Here is a 26,498-nt window from a genome sequence, read left to right on the forward strand (position 1 = left end):
CACGACGAGGACCGCAAGTGTCTGCGTTCAGGGTGTTCCCTGGGGGACGGCAGACTGGAACTCTCCACTGATTCGAAGATCTCCGAGCGGTCAACTCGATGATAGTCAAACACGGGCTTGAGCCCATGCCCCTTTGTAAATCCCGTGACCGTCGATCAGAACACCGGAAAGCCCCAGTTGCGGTTTTTTGTAGATGCTTGGAAAGATGTCGATACACTGACATCGCACCAGGAAAGTGCTCTGAGACTTGCGGCCGACGTCGGATCAAGATGACCTCGCGCGGTCTCTCTGGATTTGTCCTACTGCATCAGAGAGCCGATATTTCTTCCAGTCTCCGGGGCCGATAGGGCGTTTGCATAGTCGTACAGCTTCTTCGTTGAACCCGAGTGTCCAAAAAAGTGGAAGATCTACCCCGCGAGATGGAACATCTACTCTAACTGCAAAGTCAGCACGCATGTTCGAGAAGACGTTGTCCAACGCGAGAGTGCGCCGATTCTCCTCGACTTTGAGCGGCGAGTCTAAAGGGCCGTATGAGATATTGGGAAAAAGGAGCCAATGAACCTGCATGGGCTTTCACGGCCCGCGATGATAGGGACGGAGCGAACATGGAAACCGCGCTATGCTTCCCCGTCAACGACCAGGCGTCTGAAGATGCTGAGGTTTGTCGCCGACTGGACGCGGACACTGGGGGCTATTTAGAATCACATCGGACCTCGAAAGAGTCTGCTGAAGAGCCTATACTTTGCGCCTTTAAACAGGATCGTTTATAGACTTTTACGGCGAATGGTTTGGCTCAAACCAACAGAGTAAGGTCCAGCTGACACTGAGCCATATCCCGGACTGTGGATCATCGTCGGCCGAGTTACCGAGGACGACAAGAGCCAAGTCGGAGTCGGCAACGGCTCTGAGACGCCGGAGGAATGAAGGTGCATATGCGGTAATTAACTGGCGACAAACCTGCTACGGCTGCTAGCATATTCTTACAGTATATAGACGAGTTGAAAAGTTGCAGTACAGCTTCCAGAGTCCCATCTACCTTTAGAGCTCGTCAGCTAATTCGACTACAATCTGTAGCAAACGACTGGGCCCTTGCATTGTTTCACCGAGTCAGCAACCGGACGCACAATTGCGGCATGCCTCTAGGTCAACACGTTGTATTTCAGGTTGACGACGCCTACCAAATGGGCAAAGCAGCGCACGAGCCCCGATCATCATGACTGCGAAGCTAGCTCGGATAGCCTGTCCAGTGTCGGGAACGAGCCCGCTCACACCCTGAGTCGTACTCATGGACAGCCCCTGTCATGCGCGGGGGGGATTAGCCGGGAGGGTTACGGAACGCGGCTCTTTCGAAATGTAACATCAAACGGCTGCGAGACTTTTCAATATCGACAAGGGAGGTGTTTTTGTTTTTGTTTCCAAGAAATGTTTTGCATTTGTACATGCTGTGAAGAGAATAAGGTATCTACAGAACGAAGAGCGGATCACAAGCCGCGCACTGAGCCCACTGCCCCGGACAAGATCACGACCCACGAAGGTTGGGTTCCTCAACAGAGCGGACACCAACCGTCGTGTCAGCGGGGACTAAAAAGTCGAGAGGCGACTTTAGATCTTGCCGAAGCCGGCGGCGCTGCTGGAGACGGAAGAGGCGGCGACGGCGTCGGGGATGTCGGCGGAGCCGAACTTGGACAGGACGCTGGTGTCGGAGCCGTCGAATTTGCCCGAGCTGGTGAGGCTGTTGGCCTGGCAGGCGCGGCCGAGCTTGGACTCGCACTGGGCGGCGTTGGAGGAGGTGATGGCGAGGGTGGCGCCGGCGCCGCCGGATTCGAGGACGGTGGAGATGCCGTTGAAGACGTTGCCCTCGGCGAGAACGTAGCCGCCCTCGTCGACCTCGAAGGCGTGGCCCGAAGTCTCGGCCCAGTAGTTGTTGATGGCGTGGACGAAGGAGTTACCGTTCACCTTGGGGGAGCGGCCTGGAAACGAGGTTAGTGTTGCCGCACAGAAAACAAGATGTGTGTGTGTGTGTGTGTGTGTGTGTGTGTGTGTGTGTGTGTACGTGGCGGGAAGGGGGTCTACTCACCAGAGAAGTGGTGGACGTAGTTGTTCTTAAAGGTGATCTGGTCGTTCGAGCCGGCGAAGTAGGCGGTCCAGTAGTGGTAGCCGTCGCAGGTGGCGGAGAACTCGCTCTCACCGTCAAAGTCGCAGTTGGAGACGGTCACCTTGCCTGAGGCGGAGGTGCCGAGGACAAGGTGCTGGCGGCCGATCTTGGAGGTCTGGAAAAGAGAGAGACTTGTCAGAGATACGCAACAAGGTTGTGAAGAGGTGCTTCACATGGACTTACGGTAACGTGGTCGATCCAGACGTTATCGGTGGTGTCGAGGGTGATGGCATCACCGCCCCAGACGTACTTGGGGTTGATGTTCTCGATCTTGATGTTCTGGATGATGACGTTCTTGGCGCCGGCGATCCGCAGGCCCTTGCCGACGATGACGCCCTTGGAGCCGGAGCCGACGATGGACTTGTTGGAGGCGACCTTGATGGGGTTGAGGCCGGCCTTGTTGTACGTGACGGAGACGGTGGGCGCGTCGGCCTGGTAGTTGTCGCACCACTTGTCCTTGTTGATGGCGAGCTGGCACGCCGAGCCAGTGCCCCAGGGCGCGCATCCGGTCTCGGTAGCGGTGCCCTCGGAGTCGGTGAAGTCGAACGTCTTGGTCAGGAGGATGACGCGGGCCTCGCTGTCGCCGAGGTACGAGACCAGCTCGTCATTGGTGGTGGGGGTGACGGCCGTGGCCGAGCCGCCGCCCGTGACGCCGGAGGCGAACCCCTCAGGGGTGCCGGAGACGGCGGAGGCGGCAGCGGCGTGCTGGACGAGGGCCGCAGCGGCCAGAAGGAAGGACTTGGCAAACATGGTTTATTTACTTTCTCGGAAAACAAAAAACTGGAAAGAAGATGAACGAATGGGAAAAAGAAAGAGTGACTGCGGAATGAAAAACACCAAGAGGACGGTCGGTCAGGAAAGAGTGTGCGGCGGAGCGAGTTGTTATACCATCCAGAGGCTCCTTGGAAACTGGGTCCTCTCGAGCCAGTGTGTGAATCCATCCATGCATCCATCCATGCATCCATCCATCTAATCCATTTAGTCTCCTTCAACCTCCTCCTATCAACATTCCCGGTATGAGCTGGCCGCGCGGTCGTTGCAACGCCGGCCCTTAGCCATGCAGGCGCGTACGGGATGGTGTAGACTAGACAACACCGTGGACCACACTAGGGGATATGACGGGGCTCTGCCTCTCCACAGACAGAGCTCCAGGCGAGAACCAACGAATGCCGGATGAGGCAGTGATGGTTGTCGTCCGCAGCGTCATCCCTGATGTGGGGGTGCCCCCGGCGACTGGGCCGGGAAATTCATGGCACAGACCTAATCAATGTAAAGCTCGATCGACGTAAGACGGAGAACGTGCTGTGTGACATTGATTCTGCCAGGTCCACCCTAACCTGCCACGCGAGTCCCATCCCGGGCTGTGGACGAGCTGATGGGCCTCTCAGAGACTGCAAACGCGTCCCATCCCAGTCCGTGTTGAAGGGCATCGAAGAATCCCGCCCACCCATCGCTCACTTTCCGACCACGGCGGAGTCCACCACCCCCTTACCTCCCGCAGCGGAGACGAGCCCCCCACCACCCGAATCAAAACCAATCCAGGGGCCTGGATCAACATACGACGTCCATATCACGAGATTCTCCGTCACTCTGCCTTTGGAAGGGCTCAGAACAAGGAAGCTAGGGACGTGATGGAGCCCCCAGAGAAAAAGCCAGCACGGCAGTTGGTTGCTATTTATTGCCCTACATGACACATGAGCCCTCATCAACAAGATCCCGGGGCTACATGAGTGTGTCCGAGGTGGGCTACCTGTCTGTCCGAAATTGAAACTGCTCTCGGAACCCGCCGACTCGGCAGGGAACGGCTGGGTGAACGCTTGCTCGCCAAGGCAACGTAACATGCGCTTGTACGGAGTTCTCGGTCCAGCTGCGGGAGCCGGTTGAGTTCTCAGCCGCTCGTCGTTGGCCGGCTTCTTTTGGGTATGGAAAAGTCTTATGGTGTCCCATGCGGGGGGGGGGGGGGGGGGGGGGGCGGTATAATGTAACCAGGAAGCCCCTTCTCCCCTGAGCCGTTGCAATGAATAGGAGGTAAGGCCCGTTCGGTGGGATGCCGCACCACCAGTCAGGCGAGAACTACCTGGTTGTTGTTGTTGTTGTTGTTATTCACCACAGGACAGTGACACTGAAAACGCTGCATTATGTGTCTCTCGATTAGGAGGTGTTTTGAGACCGCCGCCATATCCAAATTGACTTGGCAACAACAACACATGCAACAGGCGTGGTGTAATTTCCTCGTCGGCTGACGCATTGTTGCCGACTGAGATTAGCAGACACAAGTTCGAAAGTGAAAGAAATTAAGCTGCGTCATCGTCCCGAGGGAGTGTTGACATGTTGCAAATTCTCGTGGTCCCCTGGGGCTGTCCTGGAGGCCGTTGGCGAGAGCAACACACTATGTGCAAATAGGGAAAAGTCCGTGGTTGCAAGACTTGCATTCCCCTGCCAAAGGAAATCTGCCACACACGTCTTGGAGTTAGTTAGTTGTATTAGAGTCTTTAAGAAACATTTTGCCAAGGACGCCAAGACGACGTTAACAACAACAACAACAACTCAACCTACTCTGTGCTGTGTTTAGTGACTTGAGCTTCGACTACATCGTAAGCGATAGAATCAGGCAAATTTTCTGGGCCGAGACACTTGGCCGCAGGAATTCAACGTCCTACTCATCAACGTCCCCGGTAGATTTGTGCACTGAGAAACCGAGTTTTCGTGCTTCCGGTATGTTTTGCACCACTATTATTACACAGCAGCAAGGGACGGATAAAACGTTGGTCAACGGCCTTTTGATTAAGCGGTCTGCACAGCCTGTTTTTACAGCAGATACAGGGATCTGTCCCGGGGGTCTCAGATCAAAACTTGGGTCGATAAAGTGTGTGTCCGCCCCGCAAAGCGAACAAACTCTACCGCGCATCGCGCATGCGGAAGCCCGTGTGTTTTGTAATTGCGCATCCCGAAAGTCAATTTAACTGCCGCCAAGGCCCTTGGAGACTGATTTCGTGCCCGGAGATGATCGGAGGGGGGGGGGGGGGGGGCTCTCCTCTTGTCAGCAGCGCGATTCACGGGCAGAACTTCTACGGCCTTTCCTGGACTACGGAGTACAGCACAGTCAAACATACCCGCACTCCGTTTGATGCGCGCTCCGGGCGCTGATCGTCATTTGGCGAAGGTGTCGGCTACCACTCGGGGAACTGAGCTGAGGACGACCCGGTGGGCTCTCTGACGACATCGCCGTACGACGACCGGGGGCAGGTTGTTTATCGGATCAGGACGCAATATGGCTAAGATATAAAAGGACCTTTTGTGTTGTTTGAGCATGAATAGAGTTACCTGGGAGGGTCCACGAGTTATTTCAACAGGTGTAAGGCAAATCATCGCAATCCTGGGGACTTGGTATCAGAGCCTGAACGTCGGCCAACAAACTTAGTAATGAGGCCTGAAGCAGAGATGAATGGCCATGTCGGGACTTTCTGTCGCATGCGAAGCGAAGCTGGTTCAATTCTCTGACCAGACTACCAGTTGCAGCGAGCCATTTTCGCTCTGCGAAGGCGGTGATTGCCCGACGGTCGAGAATTGAACCATAGCCCAGTCAAAAAAAAAAAAAAAAAAAAAAAAAAACCCTCCAAGAAACCCCCCCCCCCCCCCAAGAAGAAAAAAACCCCAAGGAACAGCTCTAACTACAGCCGTCCAGGTTACTGTCACTACTATGAGTACAACTCAACCTGCTATCTTACGATGCAGATAGGCCTTTTCCTTTTTTCCCTCTGCCCTTGGCGCCCCAAATCCACGTTGGTAACCCGCTGTGGCGGTGGCGACGGCGTGGATTCATCGTCGTAGCGTCGAGTTGAGTCGTGGAAATTACCACCGATATGAAGAGCGAAGCCCAACTTCCACGCTCCGGGCGCTCTTCAGCACGAGAACGTATGGGGGACTATTTGCAAAGATTAAAGAAAAGATGCGAGACTGTTGACTAGCGCAAGGTTTCTGATGCAGCTTTTGATGATGCACAATATCGTATCTTCACCACACGCCCGGCGACCAGTCAGTCCCTCATGCGCTAGCAATTCCCAACTGGGATCAGCACGCGCACTGGGGGCAGCCAAACGCTGGTCCAACTATCAAAAAAAAAAAAAAAAAAAAACCAGTAAAAGATGGGGGACAATTTCGGCCAGTTGACAAGCATCTGTCTGGACAAAACCGCTCTTCAGGAGCACTTGCTCCAACATGTAATCTCAATCTGTCAGACTGGCATTGGAACTGTCAAAAGTTGAGAGTGAAAACTGAGGAAAAGCCTGATAATCGCCGCTTTGAGCCCTGGGGCCGTGTGGTTTGTCGACGATGAGATCGCAAACTGATGAGGATTGTTACTGCTGGGTTTCGTCATTTTACATGCCGATTGCTCCCCTGCACGATTGACCGCTTCCAAAAGGATGCCCGGGGAGGTGAAAAAACTGCACCAAGCTGGCTCTTGTTATAGATACACAAATGGCGGACACATGAAGCATATATCATGATTGGAGTTGAGCGAGGAAACATTGCCTTATCGCAGTCGATGGTTTTTTTTTTTTTTTTTTCCTTTTTCCGGCTCACATGCCGAAAGAGTGGGACGAATATGGTGCAAGATGCGCATCAATGGCGTTCATGGCAACGATGGCTATAAGCGCCACCAACCAGCGGTATGTGTCGAATGGCGTCATGGGGTTAGGCCACGGACTAGACATGGGGGCATCACGGAGTTTCTACCTCGTTTCGTGAACTCGGGTCTCCCAGGACCATGGTTACACTGTGACCTGAGGGCATAGCAACACCATCCACGACAGTGCGAACGTCTCATCGCGAATTGTCATGGTTTCGATGCGTCTATCAGTAAAGCTATCCACTGAAGACCCCCGTTGCCCCCATTCACAATACAACTTCCGCATGGCGCTTTCGGCTCCTGCCGGGAAGAGAAAGCTTCAATTGACAGTTTGGTTCTCTCGTGGTCTGGGATGGGCCATATAAGGTTCAACTTACAGGCTCTCTCGAGATGGCGGTATTAACCTTCAGACAAGTCGTCATCCTCAGCTCATCGCTCCGTCGATTCTACCATGAAGGTCCCCGGGCTATCAGCTATCGCCGTGGCCGGCACACTGGTCAACGCCGCCAAAGGACCGTTCCTCGAGCAGATCAACGATTCGACTTGGGTCATCGGAAACGATCACTGGAACCTGACCCAAGGCGCACTCTACGCTACCAAGCTTTTCTGGGAGGGTGTGCCAGGCGCCGATCTGGTGGGCTCGGCCGTCGGTCACTACGTCGGTTACGGTGAGCAACGATATCAACATGGTCTAAGATGACTAGATCAGAAAGACTGACGATACGGTATGATACGGCACAGACGGAGAGAACAACTTCAGGTTCACCAACGCCACCGTCGCGTCCCGGGGAACGGACTACATCGACGTCAGCTTCTCCGCCGCTGCCGGCGACTTCCACTGGGTCATCTTTGACGACCTGACCGGCGCGTACCAGTATTTCGTCAACCGCGCCCTGCCCGACATCAGCATCCTGCGGACCCTGTGGAGGCTGGCGCCCGACCTCTTCCCCAACGGCCGCACCCATCTCAAGGATGAGCCCCTGCCCGACTTCTCGCTGTACGCAAGCGCGACCAACGTCCAGGACGAGACCTGGCAGCTGGCCGACGGCTCCTTCATCACCAAGTATGACTGGTCCAACGCCGTCAGGGACCGCGACTTTTACGGCGTCTACGGGCCCAAGGCCGGGTCCTGGTACATCCACCCCTCGACCGAGTACTACAACAGCGACCACCTGAGCCAGACTTTGACGGTGAGCAGGATGATCTTTGCGCGTCGTCTTGGGTTGGGGCGTGTTTCTGACACGGGTCTCTAGGTTCATCGGGAGTCCAAGACCGGCGACGCTGTTCAGCTCAACGTTGTCCAGGATACTTCGCACTTTCGGGTTGGGCAGAAGGTCGCCCAGCCGGAGGGCAAGGTCTGGGGGCCTTGGCTCTGGTATCTGGTGAGAACTTGATATTACTGCTCTCGGCATTTCTGGTTCATCACCATCGACTAACAATCACCTCCCCAGAACAACGGAGACGTCGCGGATGCCGCGCGGAAGCGCAAGGAGGAGGACAAGCATGTCCCCTACACCTGGTTCAAGGACGCAGCCTACCACTCCCGCGGCGGGGTGCAGGGGACCCTGACGCTGTCCGATGGCCGCCCGGCCTCGGGCGCCGCAGTCTTCCTCGGCGACGCCGACACGACCGTCCGCCCGTCGATCCAGGGCAGGAACTACTACTACACCACCTACGCCAACGACAAGGGCCGCTTCTCCTTCGACGGGGTGCGCAGCGGCTCCTACGCCGTCTACGCGACGTCCAACGGCGGCAAGCTCGGCGACGTGTACACCAACTTCACCGCGCCCGTCACCGTTGCCAAGGACAAGACGCTCAACCTGGGCCAGCTCACGTGGGGCGTCCCGCCCAAGGGTAAGCGCGTCTTCCAGGTCGGCGAGTTCGACAAGAAGGCCAGCGGCTTCCGGAACGGCGGCGTCCCGTACCAGCACGGCGTGGCGGCGCAGAGCCCGGCGAACCTGACCTTCACCGTCGGAGAGTCCCGGGACTCGGACTGGTACTTCGCGCAGTCGGCGCTCGGCAAGTGGACGATCGAGTTCGGCCTCGCCGCAAGCGACGTCGCCGCCAACAGGACGGCGCTGCTGAGCGTCTCCCTGGCCGGGTACTCGCAGAGCGGCGCGCTCGACGTCGACGTCAACGGGCACGTCTACGGCTCGCTGAACAAGGACGGTCTGACGAGCGACCCGGCGCTGTACCGCTCGGGCAAGGTCAGCGGCGAGTGGCGGTTCCTGCAGTACAGGATCGACGCGGACGTCCTCCGGGCGGGCGTCAACACCGTCGGCTTCACCGTCACCCGCTACACCCAGTGGAGGGGGTTCCTGTGGGACAGCATCATCTTGGAGTGGATTTGAGGTGATGATTGTATGAAGCTTGAAGTGACGACGAGCCGATGTCTGGTAATTCAGAGTTGATTGAGAAGATGGCTTGTTTCCTTTTCTCAAACACTCTAGGGTTATGGTTAAATGTACATACATAGTAAAAGCACCATGCCGACAACTCGCGCGCCTCTAACGCACAATGCGCTTATGTGATGTCAAGGCAGAGCCGTAATTACAACTGTTAGTTTCCGAGCTTTGACTTTGTCATCTAGGCCGGCTTCTTGACTTCTGTATCCATCTTCACGAATGAATCCTCCCCCCTCCTGTACTTTCTGTTGAGGAAGTAAGTTAGTCAAGACTTTAGGTAAATGTTGTATTTGGGAAGTTAGCATAGCCCTTCTATTCGGACTGTAGGCAATTAGCTGATCTATCGCGGCAGAACGCTAATGTGCATAGCCAGCTGTGACGAGCCTGTAATGCTCTCTATGAAATTTTACAACTATTACGGAGACAGAAATAAAAACTAGAGCAAGCAAGACCATTTAAAAAGTTGATTAGGAAACAACCTCAAAGGCCATGTTGAGCCGGGTCGAAGCACTTACCAGAGCACAGCCAGCACTTGCTTCTACCGGGAAATTTTTACAACAAGATTTCGTGAACCTGACATTACTCTCAGCTCTCTGCGACTTGGTTGCCGTCCGGCCCAGCAAGTGTTTTCCCTGGTAGAAGAGATTGCCCACGCGCTCCGGTCCCCAAGCGAAACATCGTGAGATTCCTCATCCACCAGCCCTGGTGGTCTAGCGGTATGATTCTTCCTTAGGGTTGCTCCACAGCGGTCGTTACTGGAAGAGGTCCCAGGTTCGATCCCTGGCCAGGGCCCGATACTTTTGTTCTTTTGCAACTCGTGATTCGTGACAATGTGGGTTGAGCTATTTTCGTGCCCGCTTGCTGTAGAAATCCGTCAACCCGGTGGCGTTTTAGCCCGTTATGTATGTCATGCATGCCTTTGTGTGATTGCTGGAAAGACTGCGTCTTACTTCGCCTTGGCAAGCCAACCAACTGCAGTCTCCCCGCCCTTTTTGTGGAAAAGGAGACGTGTTGGGCGGTCGGAAATACCCCTGTCCATGCTCGGCCGGTCTCGGCCTTGGGATGCGGGGGAATCGGGTCAAGACCCGGTGCGGATATCCGATAGTAACCCGTCTCGTCTGACTGTTTGTCCCAGTTGACGGATACGATCCCGACTGTCGAGCGGAACCAACCTCGGTCACGATACCCGAATCAGTAGAAATAAAGCCTCATTGCTTTGGCTCGTTACGTTCAGCATCGTCGACATCACACTTCTTTACGACTCACCCGTAACCCCCACTCGCTCACTCATACCTCACCTATCTCACCTACAACTCACTCACCAACAGTTGCTGCATCCGGCCCAGCATCCTCTCCGACTTTGACAAGAAACCATCACCATGTCCCGCACCAAGGTTCCCCCCAACGGTATCTGGGCCCCCGCCGTGACGCTCTTCAACCCCGACACGGACGAGCTCGACCTCGAGGCGCAAGCAAAGTACTACTCGTACCTCTCCAAGACGGGCCTCGCCGGCCTCGTCGTCCTCGGCACCAATGCGGAGCAGTTCCTCCTGACGCGCGAGGAGCGCAAGGCCCTCATCGCCACCGCCCGCAAGGCGACGGGCCCCGACTACCCCATCATGGCCGGCTGCGGCATGCACTCGGTCAAGCAGGTCCTCGAGCTCCTCAACGACGCCAAGGACGCCGGCGCCGACTCGGCCCTCGTCCTCCCGCCCGCCTACTTCGGCAAGCAGACCACGCCCGCCGTCATCGACCGCTTCTTCAACGAGGTCGCCGAGAAGACGCCGCTGCCCATCGTCATCTACAACTTCCCCATCGTCTGCAACGGCATCGACCTCGACAGCGGCACCATCGCGAAGCTGGCCAAGAAGCACGACACCATCGTCGGCGTGAAGCTCACCTGCGGCGCCGTCGCCAAGATCGTCCGCCTGTCCGCCGAGCTGTCGCCCGAGAGGTTCGCCACGTACGGCGGCCAGTCCGACTTCCTCCTCGGCGGCCTGACCTCGGGCAGCGCGGGCTGCATCGCCGCCTTCGCCAACGTCTTCCCCCGCGTGACGGTGCAGATCTACAAGCTGCACGCCGAGGGAAAGGTTCAGGAGGCCTGGGAGCTGCACAAGAAGGCCGCCATCGCCGAGCAGGCCACCAAGGCGGGCATCGCCACCATCAAGTACGCCGCGTCCGTCTTCACGGCGCCCCGCGCCGGGCTCGGCGGCCAGGAGAAGCTGTTCCAGCCGCGCAGCCCGTACCTGCCGGCTAGCGAGGATCAGAAGAAGACGGTGCACGACTTGATGGAGGAGCTCAACAAGGTCGAGGAGGAGCTTGCGGCTTCCAGCTGAGTGACCCCGACTGTTTCGAAACGGTTGAGTATGTTTGTTCCTGTCTCAGGGAGAGGGGGGCACCGCGATGTTTACGGTCACCTGATCTGGACCTGGCAGCTCTTCAGTGGGACTGGGTTGGGTGTCAGACATGGATGATAACCTAGCACCAATCCGTGCCGTTGCATAGATGGGTCGGCAGTTGGTGCTGGCGACTGAGCGGTTGGCATGAAGGGACCACCGGGTGTATGATGAGTCTATGATACGACAGATGAATGAAGCATTTGAGTTTACGCCACAGTGTGGTCATCTCCAAGCGCGGCACCAACATATTGCTCCCTTCTCTCCTTGGTTCATTTTCCTGTGGAGAAAAGAGGTGTTTATCAAGCGATGCCGGATACGATATACCAGATAATGCTCAACACCCTCGGCGTCGAAGCCCACCGTGCCAGAATTCTTGGGATGGTAGAGTGGTGTCGGATGAGACCGGTTTAGATGAAGGGGCATTGACTCGAGTTTTTGGTCTCGTCATGTCTGGACATGAGTTAGTTAGCGTCGAACTCGTCTGCCCCAAGACGTTCCAAGACATTTTGGCAACGTTGCCAAGTCATAAACGGATGATGGTGCAAGCTGAAACCCGGCCCGGCTTGCCCAGGTCGCCTTGCTATGGAATGAAGGCTATTCGAGGGCCCTGGGTAGTGCCTTATGCGTTGTCTCACACAGCGTTCCTCGAAGAGAGCAGTCAAAGGCTTTCACTAGGGCTGAAAAGGAGGCTTACAATAGGGACAGGGCAGCTATCATCCTAAAAACTCAAGGGGGGGAGAGACGTTTGGCAAGACAGGGGCTTGCGGAGTTTTCCCATAAGCAGTGGACGACAATGACGTCCCGAGCAGACGATGAGGGTGTATCAGACCATCGCATGCGTCCATGCAACGTCTGGACCATCCTCATTCCAGCCACAATCGGCAGCGGATGTCGCAGTGGGAGGTGCGGATGGTCCGAAAACGTCGAGATGATCGGTTTGAGCGGCTCATGCCCACCCCGCAAGCTTCCAGAACCATATGTACATACAGCCTCCGCCTTGGGGGGGAAACAGGAGAACGTCTCAGCCAGTCGTTTCCCAAATCTCGGGACCGACAACTCTGCTTTGACAGAGATTCGTAAGAAGCCATTGGGTGTTCCGGATGGGCGAGACAAGCTCTAACCCAACGCAGCCGTGTCGATTACCAGTCCACCACTTCCAATCCCCGCATGCGTCCACACGCCTCGCCAGCCCTGCGCAACGGACCAAAGACCGGCTTTAGCCACGTCCCGAAATGACTGGGCAATGAGGTTCTGGCCAAGGCGAACCCGCCCTTTGGGCCCTGAACGGACCTACATGACCCTCTTTTTCTCGCGTGTGAGCGCCCGTCAGAGTGAGACAAACGAGTTAGAGGAGCGGCCGTCCCCCATTGTTCGCAGGCCATGCCGGCTTCCGCTGTGGAACGTCGACTCTGCCGCAACAGTCACGCCTTACGGAAGGCCATAATCTATACCCAAAGCACCCGGCTAGTCGGGTCGATCTTCATCGCCACAGCGGACGGGTTCCGTTTGTGTGATTCCCCCATAAGGCCCCGAGGTTCCCCACGCTCTCATCGTTTGCGTGTGGCTTCAGCTTCCAGGATCTGGTCTGCCTGTGGTTTCTTCTTCTTCTTGTTCTTCTTCTATTTCGTTCCTGAATTGCCACATAGAACGGCCAATAAACGACTGCCCCCCCCCAGGCTTTTTAGAGCTTCGTGGACAAGTATTTGGTATGCAAGTGGTGTCGGCCGTATTCTTCACGACTCGGGCAACATGACGTCGTTTTACGAGTTGATCGGGGTCGCCAACAACCTAAACGATGCCAAGCCGGCACTGAACCACAGGCCGGTGATGCTCGGTGTTGTGATCTCGTTCCTAGTGAGTCATTCGAAACCACTGAGTTGTAAAAGACCAGCTTTAACCGGGCGTGGCAGGTTCTGACGCTGTTGTGTGCGAGTATGAGAATCTGGTGCCGTGTCTTCATCGTGCGCGCCTTTGGTTGGGATGACGTCTGCCTGCTCCTGGTGATGGTATCCCTCTCGGTTGGGACCATTGGCGCCTGCATAGGTGAGCTGGAGCTGCCTCCCCCTATCCTGACAGATTGACGACTCATACCATTCGGTTTTCAGCAACGAATCATGGCCTTGGGGAGCATATGATTCTCATGGGCAACAAGAGGTTTGTAAAGTACATGAGTGTAAGCCTTCTGCTGTCTGTCGTATTGATAAAGAGAGCAACGATCTGATAAGAGGAACAGATCTTTTATGTCTGCAACGGGACGTTGCCTGTTTCCACCACCTTTATCAAAGTCGCCATTCTGCTTCAGTACCTTCGCACGTTCGAACGCGGTACCAAGTCTCGCGCCTTCACCATCATCATCCTGGTCATCACCGTCATGTGGGGTACGGCCTACATGTTCCTCGCATGGGTCCCATGCATCCCCGTCGCCAGCTACTGGGACTGGTCCATACCGCACCGAGGTCGCTGGGGATTCGGGTCTCAGGTGGCGGAGGAGCTGATCCGCACGTATGAGAGCCATGCCGCCAGCAACATGGTCCTGGACTTCATCATCTTCGCAATCCCGCTGCCGTTATGCTTCAACAGCGAGGCAAGCAAGAAGTCCCGCAAGAGCGCGCTCGCGCTGTTCTTGTTGGGAAGCATGTAAGTTTCCCGCCAGTGACTCATCCTGTAGAGGAGAGTGTGCCAGTTTCCCGCTGACACAAGCCGCTTCACAAGTGTCTTGATGCTCGCCGCCTGGCGCCTGATCGACCTGGTGAGGACCCGGGCCGGGACGTACCCTACGCTCGACGTGACCTGGTACGCGCCGCTGCCGATGGTGCTCGCCATCCTCGAGATCGACATCGCCGCCATCTGCGCCTCGATCCCCGTCTTCTGGCCGGTGCTGCAGAGCAGCATGGGCATGATCTTCGTCACGCGCGAGGTCAAGGTCACCACGGAGATGATCGAGTCGTCGCCCCGCGGCGGCGACTATGACGACTGCGTCGAGATGTCGCGCACGGATCTCTCGCTCTTCCACCAGTCGACGACGATGCTGAACGACACGACCGGGCTGATCGACCCCAGCACCTACGGCAACCAGAACGCCGGCGTGGAAACGACCCCCGTCAAGGAGACTGTGATATTCGGGGCCTATATGCAGGGCAAGACGACGTGCGACGTGGAAGCGATCAAGGCTGTATGATGCTGTTTCTTGTGACACAGATAAGGGGGGAGGGGGGGGTGGGGGAGGATGCCCAGAATCTCATGACTTTACGACCAGTTTTCAATATCTCTTTGTAAAATATCTCTTTGGATCAGATGACATTTTGCTGCATTTTTTTTTTTTTTTTTGACAACGAGACTCCGTGTTTCTGGTGAAGGGATATATATGGCTGTGAGGCCGTAGATTGTAAGCATAAAACGGGACTTCTGATACCCCCTCTACTACCTCGAATTGCAGTAAACTAAAAGGCCTCATTCGGTGACCGGATGACTAAGACTATTGGAAGTGGGTTAGGACACCGGCTCACATGTGAAGATTTCCGAACCCGTACCACATTGATCGGTTACTCGAGTTTTAGCCCCCTTTTCCTGTGAAGACGGGCCCGTCATCGCCGGATATGGTAACCCGTAACGACAACGGAACTGATCTTCATCAACGCTATCTATACACCTCGAACCCAAGGCGCCTTACTTTTCGTTGTCATTCCCCGTTCAACCCTGTTGTTTGTGGAATAAGATGACTGAGGGAACGCTAGCTTGGCAGAGGCCTGCCTGCACTTGCGAAGTGAAAGCCGGATGTGACATCGCCGCTCAATAGGGGGGAAATATTCTTGCAAGAAGGGCAGAGCTAGCATCAAAGTCGAGGGTTTCGAAACTTAGTCCAGCGACTCAACTAGCCGTTCAGCAGCCGGTTGAACAAATCAAGTGAGACACGATAGTGGTTGCGAGCCGTCTCCGCGCTTTACCGACAGCTTAGCTGGGAATCCATGCAGGTGGAAGCATTTTCTTTATGATTTTTTTGTTTTTTGAGCTGGCAAAATAGAACCCAGAAGCTTTTAAGATTAGCCTGAGATGGAACCACCAAAAACTCCCGGCATTAACACTACATAAATACATCCTTCGTCACTCAGTTTGACCCAATAGGCGCCCCCCAGGCGCCTCCGCCAGGTGACTGGATGATAACCCTCTCGCCCGCGCGAAGCTTCGTCGTCGCCTTCGCGCCGAGGTTGACCGTCCGGTCTTTGCCCGTCATGTCGTCCCGGACAATGACCAAGTTGATGCCGGCCTCCCCGTCGCCGCCGCCCTCCATGCCATACGGCCGACGGCTCCTCCGCTCACTGAGAATGGAGCACTGGACAGGCACACGGAACTCGATCTCCCTGACGGTGCCGTCGCCGCCCTTGTTTTGGCCCTTGCCGCCCGAGTTTTCGCGGAGCTGGAATCGTCTGAGGATACATGGGTACCGCTTCTCAAAGACCTCGGGATCGGTGATGCGCGTGTTTGTCATGTGCGTGTGGACGCCGCTCTGGCCGACCCATGTGGGACCGGCGCCGGCGCCGCCCGCGATGGTCTCGTAGTACCCGAAGCCGTCCTTGTGCTCGCCCGTGACGGGGTCCTTGCCGCCGGTGCCGAAGGTTAGGTTGTTGCAGCAGCCCTGGCTGGCGGCGGAGGCGCGGAAGGCTCTGAGCACGACGTCGGTGATGCGCTGCGAGGTGAGGACGTTGCCGCCGACCACGGCGAGGCCGGCGCCGGGGTTGAGGATGCTGCCCTCGGGGATGACGATGTCGATCGGGGCTAGGCAGCCCTGGTTGAGGGGGATCTGGGAGGAGATGAGGCCGCGCAGGCAGTAGATGATGGCCGAGTGCGTGATGGCGATGGGCGCGTTGGTGTTGCCGAGGACGTGCGGGCCCGTGCCGGAGAAGTCAAAGGTCGCGGAACCGTCGGCGGCGATCGTGATCTTGAGAGAGATGGGCGTGCCGTCGTCCATGTAGTCGACCGCAACGAGCGGCTCCGGACCAAACTTGGCGAGCGTGTCTTGCATCAACTCGCGCACGGCGTGTTCGGCAGTGTGCTGGATTGCATACATGTACCTGTGGACGGTGGCGAGACCGTTCTCCGTGATGAGGGCCTTGATCAGGGAGATGCCCTTGGCGTTGGCGGCGATCTGCGCGTTGAGATCGGAGAGGTTGTCCTGCAGTCTCCGGGTACCCGAACAGCCCTCATATTGCGCTGGCTCCTCGAGGAGGAGGCGACGGACCTCGTCCTCGTCGAAACGGCCCTCGCTCACCAGCTTCGTCGACTCAATCGCGGCACCTTCTTGCCAAAGGGCGTACGACGTCGGTGGCATGGAGCCGGGTAGGATGCCGCCGATGTCCGCATGGTGTCCTCTCGAGGCGACGTAGAAGGCGATCTCTTCTCCGTCAAAGACGGGTGTGATGACGGTGATGTCAGGCAAGTGGGTGCCGCCGCAGGACGGGTGGTTCGATACGAGGACGTCGCCGTCCCGGAGCCTGCCTTTCCACAGCTCGTGCTGGTAGCGCACGGCAAACTGCATGGACCCGAGGTGCACCGGGACGTGCGGGGCGTTGGCGACGAGGCCGCCGTCGGGGCTGAAGATCGCACAAGAGAAGTCCAGACGCTCTTTGATGTTGGTCGACACGGCAGTCTTCTGCAGCGTCCGTCCCATCTGCTCGGCGATAGACATGAAGCGGTGGCCAAAGACGGTAAGTTGGACGGGGCTGAACTCTTCCTGTTCGCCATCCTGCTTGACGACTCTCCCTTCCAGCTCGCGGTCGATGACGACGTAGCTCTCGAGGACCGTGGCGGTCGTGGACGGGGTGACTAGGATCGTTTGGGTGTTGTCGATGATCAAGGCAGGGCCGGCGATGCGAGCGCCGACGGGTATGGTCTCGAGCTGGTAAACGGCGGTGTCGAGGTGGCCGTGGCCCTCGAAATAGACACGGTTGGTTGTACTGGGCTCGGGACTGCTGGGAGTCGAGGATCCTCCGACGGCCTTCATCTGGGCAAATGGGCTCTTCTCGACCTTGGCACGAGCTGCGCCGGTGGCTCGAACTCGGATGTCGTCGACGATGATGGCCTTTTCGGGGAAGTGGAAGCCGAAACCGCGGCGGTGGGCTTCCTCAAACTCGGTCTTAAAATCCCAGTCGGCCCCCTTCAGGATCATGAGGGAGCTGCTCGATCCGGCATATCGCATATTGAGATAGGTGTCGTGGGTGATGAGGTCCTCGGTGAAGCCTTGCTTCATCAACTCCAGAGTGGCCTGAGAGGAGAGATCCTCGAGCTGCTCTTGGATGCTGCCCTTGGTCTCCTCAGAGTAGGAGATGGCGGATGGCTTCTGGATCTCGTGGACGACGTCTGCAAGCGACATACCATACGCTGAGAGGATGGAGGAGTACTTGTGGATAATGACGCGAGAGATGCCGAGGACAGTCGCAACGGAGCAGGCGTGCTGGCCGCCAGCACCGCCAAAGCAAGCCAGATGATGGGCGCCAGCCTCGTAGCCACGAGCTTCTGTCAACGCACGGATGGGGCTCGCCATACCCTCATCGGCAACCTTCAAGAAGCCGAGGGCAACTTCCTCTGGAGATAAGAGGGAGAGACCAGCCACTTCTCTGTCCTTGTTGATGTCGCTTGTGAGCTCCAGAAACTTGGCTGCAGTGACCTCGCGGTTGAGAGGCTCGTTCTCCTTGGGGCCAAAGACCTTGGGGAAGTACTCAGGGAGCAGTCTACCGAGGAAGAGGTTCGCGTCGGTTACGGTAAGCGGCCCCCCCTTGCGGTAGCATGCTGGCCCGGGATGCGCTGAGGCGGACTCGGGGCCGACGTTGAATAGCCCGTTCTTCCAGGTCAGGATGGAACCACCTCCGGCAGCGACGGTGTGGATGTCGAGCTGCGGCGATTGGATGGCGATGCCCGCAGTCGTGGTCTCAAAAACGTGATCGTACACGCCCGCGTAACGCGACACGTCCGTGGAAGTCCCGCCCATGTCGAATCCGATGACCGGCTGGCGCTCCTCGTCGTCCCATGATGTCTGCGCATAGCCGACAACACCGCCGGCCGGGCCGGAGAGGATGGCTTTCAGTCCGCTGAACTTTCGGTAGTCCACGAGGCCGCCGTCCGATTGCATGAACTCTATGCGAGTGGCGGCTGCACCGAAACCGCCCTTGAAGTTGGCCGATATGGAGTCGATGTACTGTCGGATGACCGGGGTGAGGTAGGCGTCGGCCACGGCAGACATGCCGCGAGGTACGACGTTGATCATGGGCTGGACTTCTGAAGACAGAGTCACTGAGAAACCCATTTCTGAGGCTACTCTGCCGACCAACAGCTCGTGATCCGGGTATGCATAAGAGTGAATGAAGACAATGGCGATGGACCGGAAGCCCTGTTCCCTGACCTTTTCGAGCTGCGTCTTGATCGCCGCCAAGTCTGGTCTCATGAGAACGCGAATGGTCTCGCCAGTGACGGCCGTAACCAGTTGGGGGTCATCAGACGTCGGAGCGGTCTTGACGGATGCTGGATCCTCAGTGTAGTCTTCCATCGTGATGCGCTCTTCAACTTCGACAACCTCGTCAAAGAGGACCTCTGGCCGCGTGACGGAGAGGTCGAAAATGTTGGGACGCGATTGGTTTCCGATCGCCAGCAGGTCTCGGAAACCCTTGGTCGTGATCAGGGCCACGCGCTCGCCTTTCCGTTCGAGGAGGGCGTTCGTGGCTACTGTGGTGCCCATGCGGATTGACTCGACATGGAACAGATCGAGCAATTGCCCCCTGGGTAGCGTCTCCCCGGTCACCATCTCAAGGATTCTGCGAATGCCTTCTGTTGGGGCATCTTGGTAGTTGGCGGGATCAACAGAGAGAAGCTTGAGGATGATATCGCCTCTGCCAGGAATGGAGGCGTGAACATCGGTGAAAGTGCCACCTCGGTCAATTGAAATGCGGATGCGATGTGATTTGACCGCCATGATGTGTGAGTGCTGTTGGGTGTTGCAGCAAGAAGACGGGCCAAGGCGCGAAGGTATGTAAGGGTATCAAGAAGACTTGGTATTAAATGAATGTTGTAATGAGAGGTATTAGAGACCAGACAGGAGGTGCCGGTAACGTCTTGACCAATGTTTATATCAGGAGTCACTTGAATGTGTCTGCCGTCGTCATGTCGCAATTTGCCGCAGTTTTGAGGAAGATCGGGAATTGGGGGCTCGGAAGGGCTCCGCGACTGGGTGCCCGTTCAGTCTCAAAGTCATCTAACCACTTTGTCCGTCTAGCGCGGTCAGGACGATCAGGTCGGAGTCCATTTGCCAGAGTTCATGCGGCTGGCGGCTGGGGCAACTTGCCTGACCTCGAAACACGATAGCGACGTCGGCCTTTGGTCGGCCATCGCCAACGCGGAGCAACGGGCGAAACTGTGTCGGAGGCGCCGGAGTGGGTCGCCGATCTGAAGAGCAGCGAATGGCAACCATGGTTTTGTCCGATACCTGATAAGGTGTGAATGTGAGAGTTGGAGTAAGGTGGAGGGAGATGGCGAAATGCGTGAAGCCCGCAAAAGGAACAACGGAAGTGGGGCTTGACGGCGGCGGCACAGGCCCGACCGTAGCCGTCGGAGTGGGTCCCCGAGCAGTCAATTATATCTTGCTGATCTCATTGGCTCTGAAGCTAAACACTACGGATCAACCTAACGCCGGCTATCCGCAATCGAGGTACGTACTTCTCGGCTTATGTCCCCGTGGGCTTCACCACGTCGGCAAAAGCAACTTCGACGAGTGACAATCCCCATCTTGCCAACGGCTTTCTCGCCCTTCCTCCGGTGTCGTTGGCCGCGGTGGAGAACTCCCCCATAAACACCGATCCTCTAGGCCGACACTACAACACCAAAAGTACGCGATGCGTGTCTATGCCCCAACACCAAGAGTTTCTGCGCTGCATTTCTTGCTCTGGGTCTTGACAGGGTGCACGGCCAGAGACTCCAACAACCTGCGTCCCCCGCGTTGACATCCCCATCATCAACGTGTTTCTGTTTGTCACGGGCTCCATCCTGCGCTTGGAGAAGAGCACAGGTCCGTCGTTCGTCCTTGCCGTGTCATGGGGGTCATCATCTCCACTCTCACTGTGAATGCGCCAAAGACGTCGTCACATCACAAACGCATGCGACAACATGGCGACTATTTCGCCGTCCCCGCCTCAAACGATTGAATGTGGAAACTCGAGACCAGTGGCGTAAGCTTCGGACTCTTCCTCTTGACTGCCACAAGAAATGCATCAATTGCTGAGACTTGCGTGACAGCTGTGCCAACTGTCGTCAACGGCGGTCGTACTGCTCCAAGGAAAAGCCGACGTGTTCTCGATGTCGAGACAGTGGCCTTCGCTGCACCTACGAGGAAACTAGGAAGATCACCATCACGGAGGCGTGAGTTCCACGGCGGTCTCTGGCCACCCATCTCGGCTGTTGACTGACTCTCGGCATAGCTACCTGAGAGAACTCGAAGCCAAGGCAAAGGCCTATGACGGTATGTTTGAAGATTGACATCTTTAGCGACTGCACATTGACTAATGACAGTCTGCCAGAGTCTGTCGCGAAACAGTCGCAAGCCGCAGCAAACACAAAGGCCCATCGCAATGCAACCGAAGAAAACGAAGAAGAGTTTGAGGATGGGCACCCCTTGCTCGAGCCGTTCAATCAGCTCAGCGTTCACAAACCGTCGACGAGTTTCAAAGGCCCCGGGAACTCGGACAACTTTTTGCGCAGTGTGAGAAAGCTTTCGGGCTTCTACGGCGACGACGGCAGTTTGGATGCAAACACAAACTTCTACGAACCCAGCGCTTTGCCATCGCGGCGGGAGAAGGCGAGAACACAAGTCCGACTACCGCCAATCGACATCGCCCGGCGACTCTTTGCCGCACAGTACACCTACATCGGCACGATCTTCGCTTTCACCGACCCCAAGGCCAAGTTTGATCAATCCCTTACCGAGGCATATCGCGGGCCGCCTGATCCTTCCGACAGAGAAGCGTGCCTTTCCTACGCGAAAGTGCTCATCATATTGGCCTTTGGCCAGCTGTACTCGGTCAATCAGTGGGTCGACTTCAGGGGCCCGCCAGGTTTCGACTACTTCACTCACGCACTGAATCTGTTGCCAGACACGCACGAAGAGGGCTCGATCCTTTGCGTTGAGACACTGGCCCTCATCGGATATTTCATGCAAAACATGAACCGACGTGATGCTGCGTTCCTCTACACCGGCATGGCTCTTCGTATGGCCATATCGCTAGGTTTGCACCATGAAATCGGGTATAGTCCAGTCCAGCATCCATTGCAAGGCCAGGAGGCGAGCTTGACAACACTGGATGATGCAACCCGTGAGCATAGACGGCGGGTCTGGTGGTCCGTCTACAGCCTGGATCGCATCTTGTCGGTGAAATCCGGCAACCCCATCACCATTCAGGAGGAGGATATCGGCGTGGACCTTCCTTCCAGACTGCCTAAAGAAGCAGAGTATTGTCCGGCTGTGGTGTTGCGGCATTACACCGAGCTCTCCCGGATTCTCGGCGAAATCCACAACACCATCTACCGCAAAACAAGCAAGACGGCCCCGAAGTCTGGGAAACGCTTGATGGCCTCGGTTCAGAGCATCGTCCTGAGTCTCTCGAAATGGAACCGCGAATTGCCGGACGAGTTGCGCTTCGACCCTGCGCGCTTAAGCATCAGTCGCGAGAGCGTCAGCACTTTCGCTCATTACTACCAGTGTATCAACATGACCGCGAGGCCGCTGCTCTTCCATGTCGTCCAGAAACGGTTACAGAGGATTCGCAGCAGCGACGATCCCGGAGAGAAGGAGCGGGACTGGAAAGAGGGATTGTCGCAGACGACGGTTAGGGTTATTGACATGTGTATTGGTGCGGCACAAGACTCGATCAACATCATGACTGTTGCAGCGCAGAGAGACCTCGTCGGTAGGTGACACACATTAGGGACATACCGGTTTCTATACTATGATACTGACTATCGTAACTCCAGCAACATATGGATACATGGACGGAGAGCATGTCTTCTCGGCTTCGATAGTTCTCGTCATGGTTTGCGTTGCATTTCCTACCGACGCTTCCAACATCCTGGCCATGAATGCCGGGCTCGATCTCCTGAAAGGGATGGGAGAACGTGGGAACAGTTACATGGGGGCCCGGTACGAGCTCCTCGCCAACCTGCGCCCTACTGCCATGTCAGGAAACAATGCCCAGCCTGAGCACTTGCCTCCATTCCCGACAAGCTTCTCGCCCACGGGCTCGATGATGCCGACAGGGCCTGACTCCACACAGGTTTCCACCATTCCAGCAACGATGGGAGACGGCCACGGCAATCTTACCACAATGCAAGGGATCATCAGCCAGCGAGTGACGTTTCCAGTGGTTGACAACAGCTCGCTCGGCGAGCCCTTTTACGATGAGAGCGTGAGCACGGTAATGGACTTTGGGCTGTGGGAGGAGGGCTTCGCCGACCCAGCCATGGACGCGAGCTTCGATTTTTCGCAATGGACACAAACGGCTGGCATGACTCAAGCCGATGATAGGATGGATGTGTAACGCATTTTACTGAGCAACAATACCGAATCATATTCGCAAGTTTGTCTGGGATATTGAACGAAAGAATAACAGACTCTGATTGGCGTGGTTTATCTGTATGCAACCGAATTGTACTATTCCGACGGGGGTCCTCGGGGCTGATTGAGGTCATGCATGAGTCAACCCTCGACGCGTCGGACAACGTGCCCGAGGACATCATCCTGATATTGTGCCCGAATGGGAAATGAGCAGCGGAACGGCACCAGCAATCTAGAAGAGCCAGGACAGGCGAAAATAACTCGGTGTCTGACGACCAGGCTTAAGGCTTTACGAACGGTTGGGATCTCGCTTGAGCCAAGCTCACGAAATCCCTTTTGAACTTGAAGTTGGTTCAATCTTAGGATGATGGTGCATGATAGGGACGCCTCCCCGAGCCGGTCGGTGGGCCCGCGCTATCTGCGCTGTTGTCTGATTGTGGGAACTTCCCCCGCACATATCAGGGGTCGGTGAGGACCTCCGATCTCGTGGTTTGCCGTGGACAAGCTGTGCAAGAAGACGCCAGCCAAGGAGTAGTTCTCCGCATGTGTCCCCCGCGATGTTACGTCTGATGCCGGGAACCAATGTGCCGCATGCGTGCCAGTAACGCAGCTTGGCAAGAGATAGCACAGGAGCAGGCCCGCTGGTTACTGTCGCCTCCTCTCCATCATGTCGCATGTTTGATCGAGGATAAAGAGGCATGTTCCCCGTCCTGATTCTTGACGTGCCGGGTTGGCAAACAATTTTGAGCTACGATAATTTTACGTAGAGTCGGAAGCGACCGTTGAGAGCTCGGTAGTTATTGAACTAAACCGAAATTGTCCTTGAAAGGTGGTTCACGAAACCCCAAGGAAAGACACCCGCACTCAGCCATGACTGCGATCACAACGTCCGGTGATGCCTCCGGCGGCGCCACGGAAAAGGGACTCGGGAGCGACTTTGACCGCGCCGAGTCCAACAACGGGACGCTGGCGATAGAATCGCTAGACGCCGCAGCAGAGCAAAAGCTCCTCCTCAAGGTTGGTTAATGCTCACAGCCTTTCATTGTTGGCCATGTATTCTCCCATAAGAGACGCTGACCTTTGCTCGTCGGGGGGTTGTGATTACTAGCTCGACGCGTACTTTGTCCCGATCATCATGGTTGTCTACCTCACCTGCTTCCTCGACCGCACCAACATCGGCAATGTCCGGGTCGCCGGCATGCCCGAGGACATCGGTGCCTCGACGCAAGAGTTCTCGACGGCCATCTCCATTTTTTACGCGACCTACGTCGCCTTCGAGCCGCCTTGGACCGTCATGATGAAGCGCATTACCCCGCGCGTCCTCCTGACCGGCCTGTGTATCGTCTGGTCGCTCTCGACCGTCTTCTCGGGCTTCATCCACAACATCGAGGGCCTCTACGCCGTGCGCCTCGTCCTCGGCGCCTGCGAGGCCGGCCTGTTCCCGGCCCTGAACCTGTACCTGACCATGGTTTACAAGCGTGAGGAGCAGGCCAAGAGGGTGTCGTACCTGTTCGTGTGCTCGGCCATCGCGGGCGCCTTTGGGGGTTTGCTCGCGTACGCGCTGCTGAAGATGGACGGCATCGCTGGCTACGCCGGATGGAGATGGGTTTTCATCATTGAAGGAGTTGTCAGCATCCTCATCGCGCCGATTCTCTGGTTCGGGTTGCCCAACGACCCGTCCGAGGCGTACTTCCTGACCGATGAGGAGAAGAGGATGATGAAGATTAGGGCTGCGCAGCGTGCCCAATACATGGGCAGCGACGAGTTCAGCTGGGAGGAGATCAAGATCGAGCTCCGCGACCCGAAGCTTTACTTGAGGTATGTCGTTGGCGCAGAGAGGGGCGCAGATGGAACTCTGCATACATGATATGATACTGATCCTTCGTAATAGCGGTGCCATCCAGTTCTGCCAGGACATCCTGCTCTACGGCTTCAGCACTTTCCTGCCCTCTATCATCGTCAGCATGGGTCGGACGAGCATGGAGGCGCAGTACCTCAGCATCCCCGTCTTCCTCTTCGGCGCCGTCGCCTTCCTGTCCATGGCCTACGTGTCGGACCGCATGCTCGTTCGCGGGCCGCTCGTCTTCCTGGCCAACATCCCCGGCATCGTCGGCTACATTCTCATCATCTGTCCGACGAGCGGCGGTGTCAAGTTCTTCGGCACCTTCCTGTGCGCTGTCGCCGTCTACAACGGGCCGGGGCTCAACCTGACGTGGCTCAACGTCAATGTCGCGCCGCAATACCGCCGCGCCACGGCCATTGGAATGCAGCAGGCCATCGGCAACTGCGCGGGCATCGTCGCGGGCCAGATCTACCGCGAGGCGCCGTACCTGCTGGGGAACGCCATCTCCGTCGGGGCGCTGGGCGTCGCGCAGCTGCTGGTGGTGGGCAAGTGGTTCTATATCCGCCACTGCAACGAGATGAAGAGGAAGATTGCGAGCGGCGAGATGGAGGATAAGAGGAAGGTCAAGACCGGCGACTGGGAGTTGGACTTCCACTACCACCTGTAGAGGAGCTATATCGTCGGGCTGGGTCGTTTTTTTGCAGTTCAGTTTTGTCTTGGACAACCAATCGAGAGTCTCACAATGTCTAGAACCCTCGTCCCTATTGCACTTCGCACCTGACACCATCCATCTCAATGATGGGCTCCCTTCAGGAGCCATCGTCTTGCGCTACTACTACTACCCGGTGTCACAGCACACTTTAGACGGCCAAGTTATCGAGGCAATATGGAAGGTTGGCCAAGACGGTGGCGTGTGGCCGGCGGAGCCCGAGTAACGTCCAAGGCCGGATTCCGACGGAGTCGGCGGAACCTCCGTGTTCGCAGGTCCCGGAGTCGGATACAGACTGTACCCGGGAGCGGGAGCGAGCAGAGGTTTGTTTTGACATCACCTGAGGACTCTTGCAAGGCCGGGAAGGGAAAACACGACAATTATGGCGGTGCTTCTGGATGCGAAGCCTCGGGCTCAGGGTGTCTGTCATTGAGTGATATCAGCTCGATACAAGCGCGTCACACCATTGAGGTGTGGATGGGCTAGGTGTGCCAGCCACAAGCCACGTCGTCCAGGTGTCGCGTCGCCATCACGGCAGCCGTGGCAGCGCTGGAATTGCGCGGGGGGTTAAGCGTCATCCCGTGTCGATAAGAAGGAGCAGCCTGGAACAGATGGGACGAGGCCAAGGGAGGAAAGGGGATTTCGGGGTCGTCTGATGGTTCCGGAGCATTCCAGCATCTTGGATACTAATTGGGCAGAGATGCATGTGAAAGTACCTCGGCCGGCGAATCAGCCCATGCCATGAACAGAGGGTACAAATTACGTGGCTG

General features: G+C 56.7%; 7 protein-coding genes across 7 annotated transcripts; 5 read left to right on the forward strand and 2 right to left on the reverse strand.

The window, feature by feature from the left end:
* Window positions 1-1,435: 1,435 nt before the first annotated feature.
* Window positions 1,436-2,975, reverse strand: CDEST_11392 (Putative pectate lyase, pectin lyase/virulence factor). Its single transcript, XM_062927548.1, has 3 exons — window positions 2,339-2,975; window positions 2,078-2,270; window positions 1,436-1,970 (listed from the first exon to the last, which is right to left on the reverse strand). The coding sequence occupies exons 1-3, from the start codon at window positions 2,903-2,905 to the stop codon at window positions 1,603-1,605; spliced, it is 1,128 nt and encodes a 375-aa protein (XP_062783599.1). The 5' UTR covers window positions 2,906-2,975; the 3' UTR covers window positions 1,436-1,602.
* A 4,261-nt stretch (window positions 2,976-7,236) lies between these two features.
* On the forward strand, window positions 7,237-9,888 carry CDEST_11393 (Putative Galactose-binding-like domain superfamily, galactose mutarotase-like domain superfamily; the record flags this gene model as incomplete). Its single annotated transcript, XM_062927549.1, has 4 exons — window positions 7,237-7,453; window positions 7,527-7,975; window positions 8,039-8,167; window positions 8,237-9,888. 4 exons carry the CDS (start codon window positions 7,237-7,239, stop codon window positions 9,134-9,136), a joined length of 1,695 nt encoding a protein of 564 aa, XP_062783600.1. The 3' UTR covers window positions 9,137-9,888.
* Window positions 9,889-9,983: 95 nt separating this feature from the next.
* CDEST_11394 (Putative aldolase-type TIM barrel) lies at window positions 9,984-11,803 on the forward strand. Its single transcript, XM_062927550.1, has one exon. It carries the CDS (start codon window positions 10,570-10,572, stop codon window positions 11,524-11,526), a length of 957 nt encoding a protein of 318 aa, XP_062783601.1. The 5' UTR covers window positions 9,984-10,569; the 3' UTR covers window positions 11,527-11,803.
* Window positions 11,804-12,969: 1,166 nt separating this feature from the next.
* On the forward strand, window positions 12,970-14,767 carry CDEST_11395 (uncharacterized protein; the record flags this gene model as incomplete). Its single annotated transcript, XM_062927551.1, has 5 exons — window positions 12,970-13,443; window positions 13,500-13,632; window positions 13,695-13,762; window positions 13,823-14,226; window positions 14,302-14,767. 5 exons carry the CDS (start codon window positions 12,970-12,972, stop codon window positions 14,765-14,767), a joined length of 1,545 nt encoding a protein of 514 aa, XP_062783602.1.
* A 791-nt stretch (window positions 14,768-15,558) lies between these two features.
* On the reverse strand, window positions 15,559-19,694 carry CDEST_11396 (Putative hydantoinase A/oxoprolinase, hydantoinase B/oxoprolinase, hydantoinase/oxoprolinase). Its single transcript, XM_062927552.1, has one exon. It carries the CDS (start codon window positions 19,547-19,549, stop codon window positions 15,695-15,697), a length of 3,855 nt encoding a protein of 1,284 aa, XP_062783603.1. The 5' UTR covers window positions 19,550-19,694; the 3' UTR covers window positions 15,559-15,694.
* A 651-nt stretch (window positions 19,695-20,345) lies between these two features.
* Window positions 20,346-23,331, forward strand: CDEST_11397 (uncharacterized protein). The gene is made up of 5 exons (XM_062927553.1): window positions 20,346-20,798; window positions 20,866-20,988; window positions 21,048-21,088; window positions 21,147-22,532; window positions 22,597-23,331. The coding sequence occupies exons 1-5, from the start codon at window positions 20,695-20,697 to the stop codon at window positions 23,157-23,159; spliced, it is 2,217 nt and encodes a 738-aa protein (XP_062783604.1). The 5' UTR covers window positions 20,346-20,694; the 3' UTR covers window positions 23,160-23,331.
* A 358-nt stretch (window positions 23,332-23,689) lies between these two features.
* CDEST_11398 (Putative major facilitator superfamily, MFS transporter superfamily) lies at window positions 23,690-25,816 on the forward strand. Its single transcript, XM_062927554.1, has 3 exons — window positions 23,690-24,193; window positions 24,285-24,994; window positions 25,068-25,816. The coding sequence occupies exons 1-3, from the start codon at window positions 24,047-24,049 to the stop codon at window positions 25,684-25,686; spliced, it is 1,476 nt and encodes a 491-aa protein (XP_062783605.1). The 5' UTR covers window positions 23,690-24,046; the 3' UTR covers window positions 25,687-25,816.
* Window positions 25,817-26,498: the final 682 nt, after the last annotated feature.

The sequence above is a fragment of the Colletotrichum destructivum genome, chromosome 7 (genome assembly GCF_034447905.1).
Source record: "Colletotrichum destructivum chromosome 7, complete sequence".
NCBI lineage: Eukaryota > Fungi > Ascomycota > Sordariomycetes > Glomerellales > Glomerellaceae > Colletotrichum > Colletotrichum destructivum.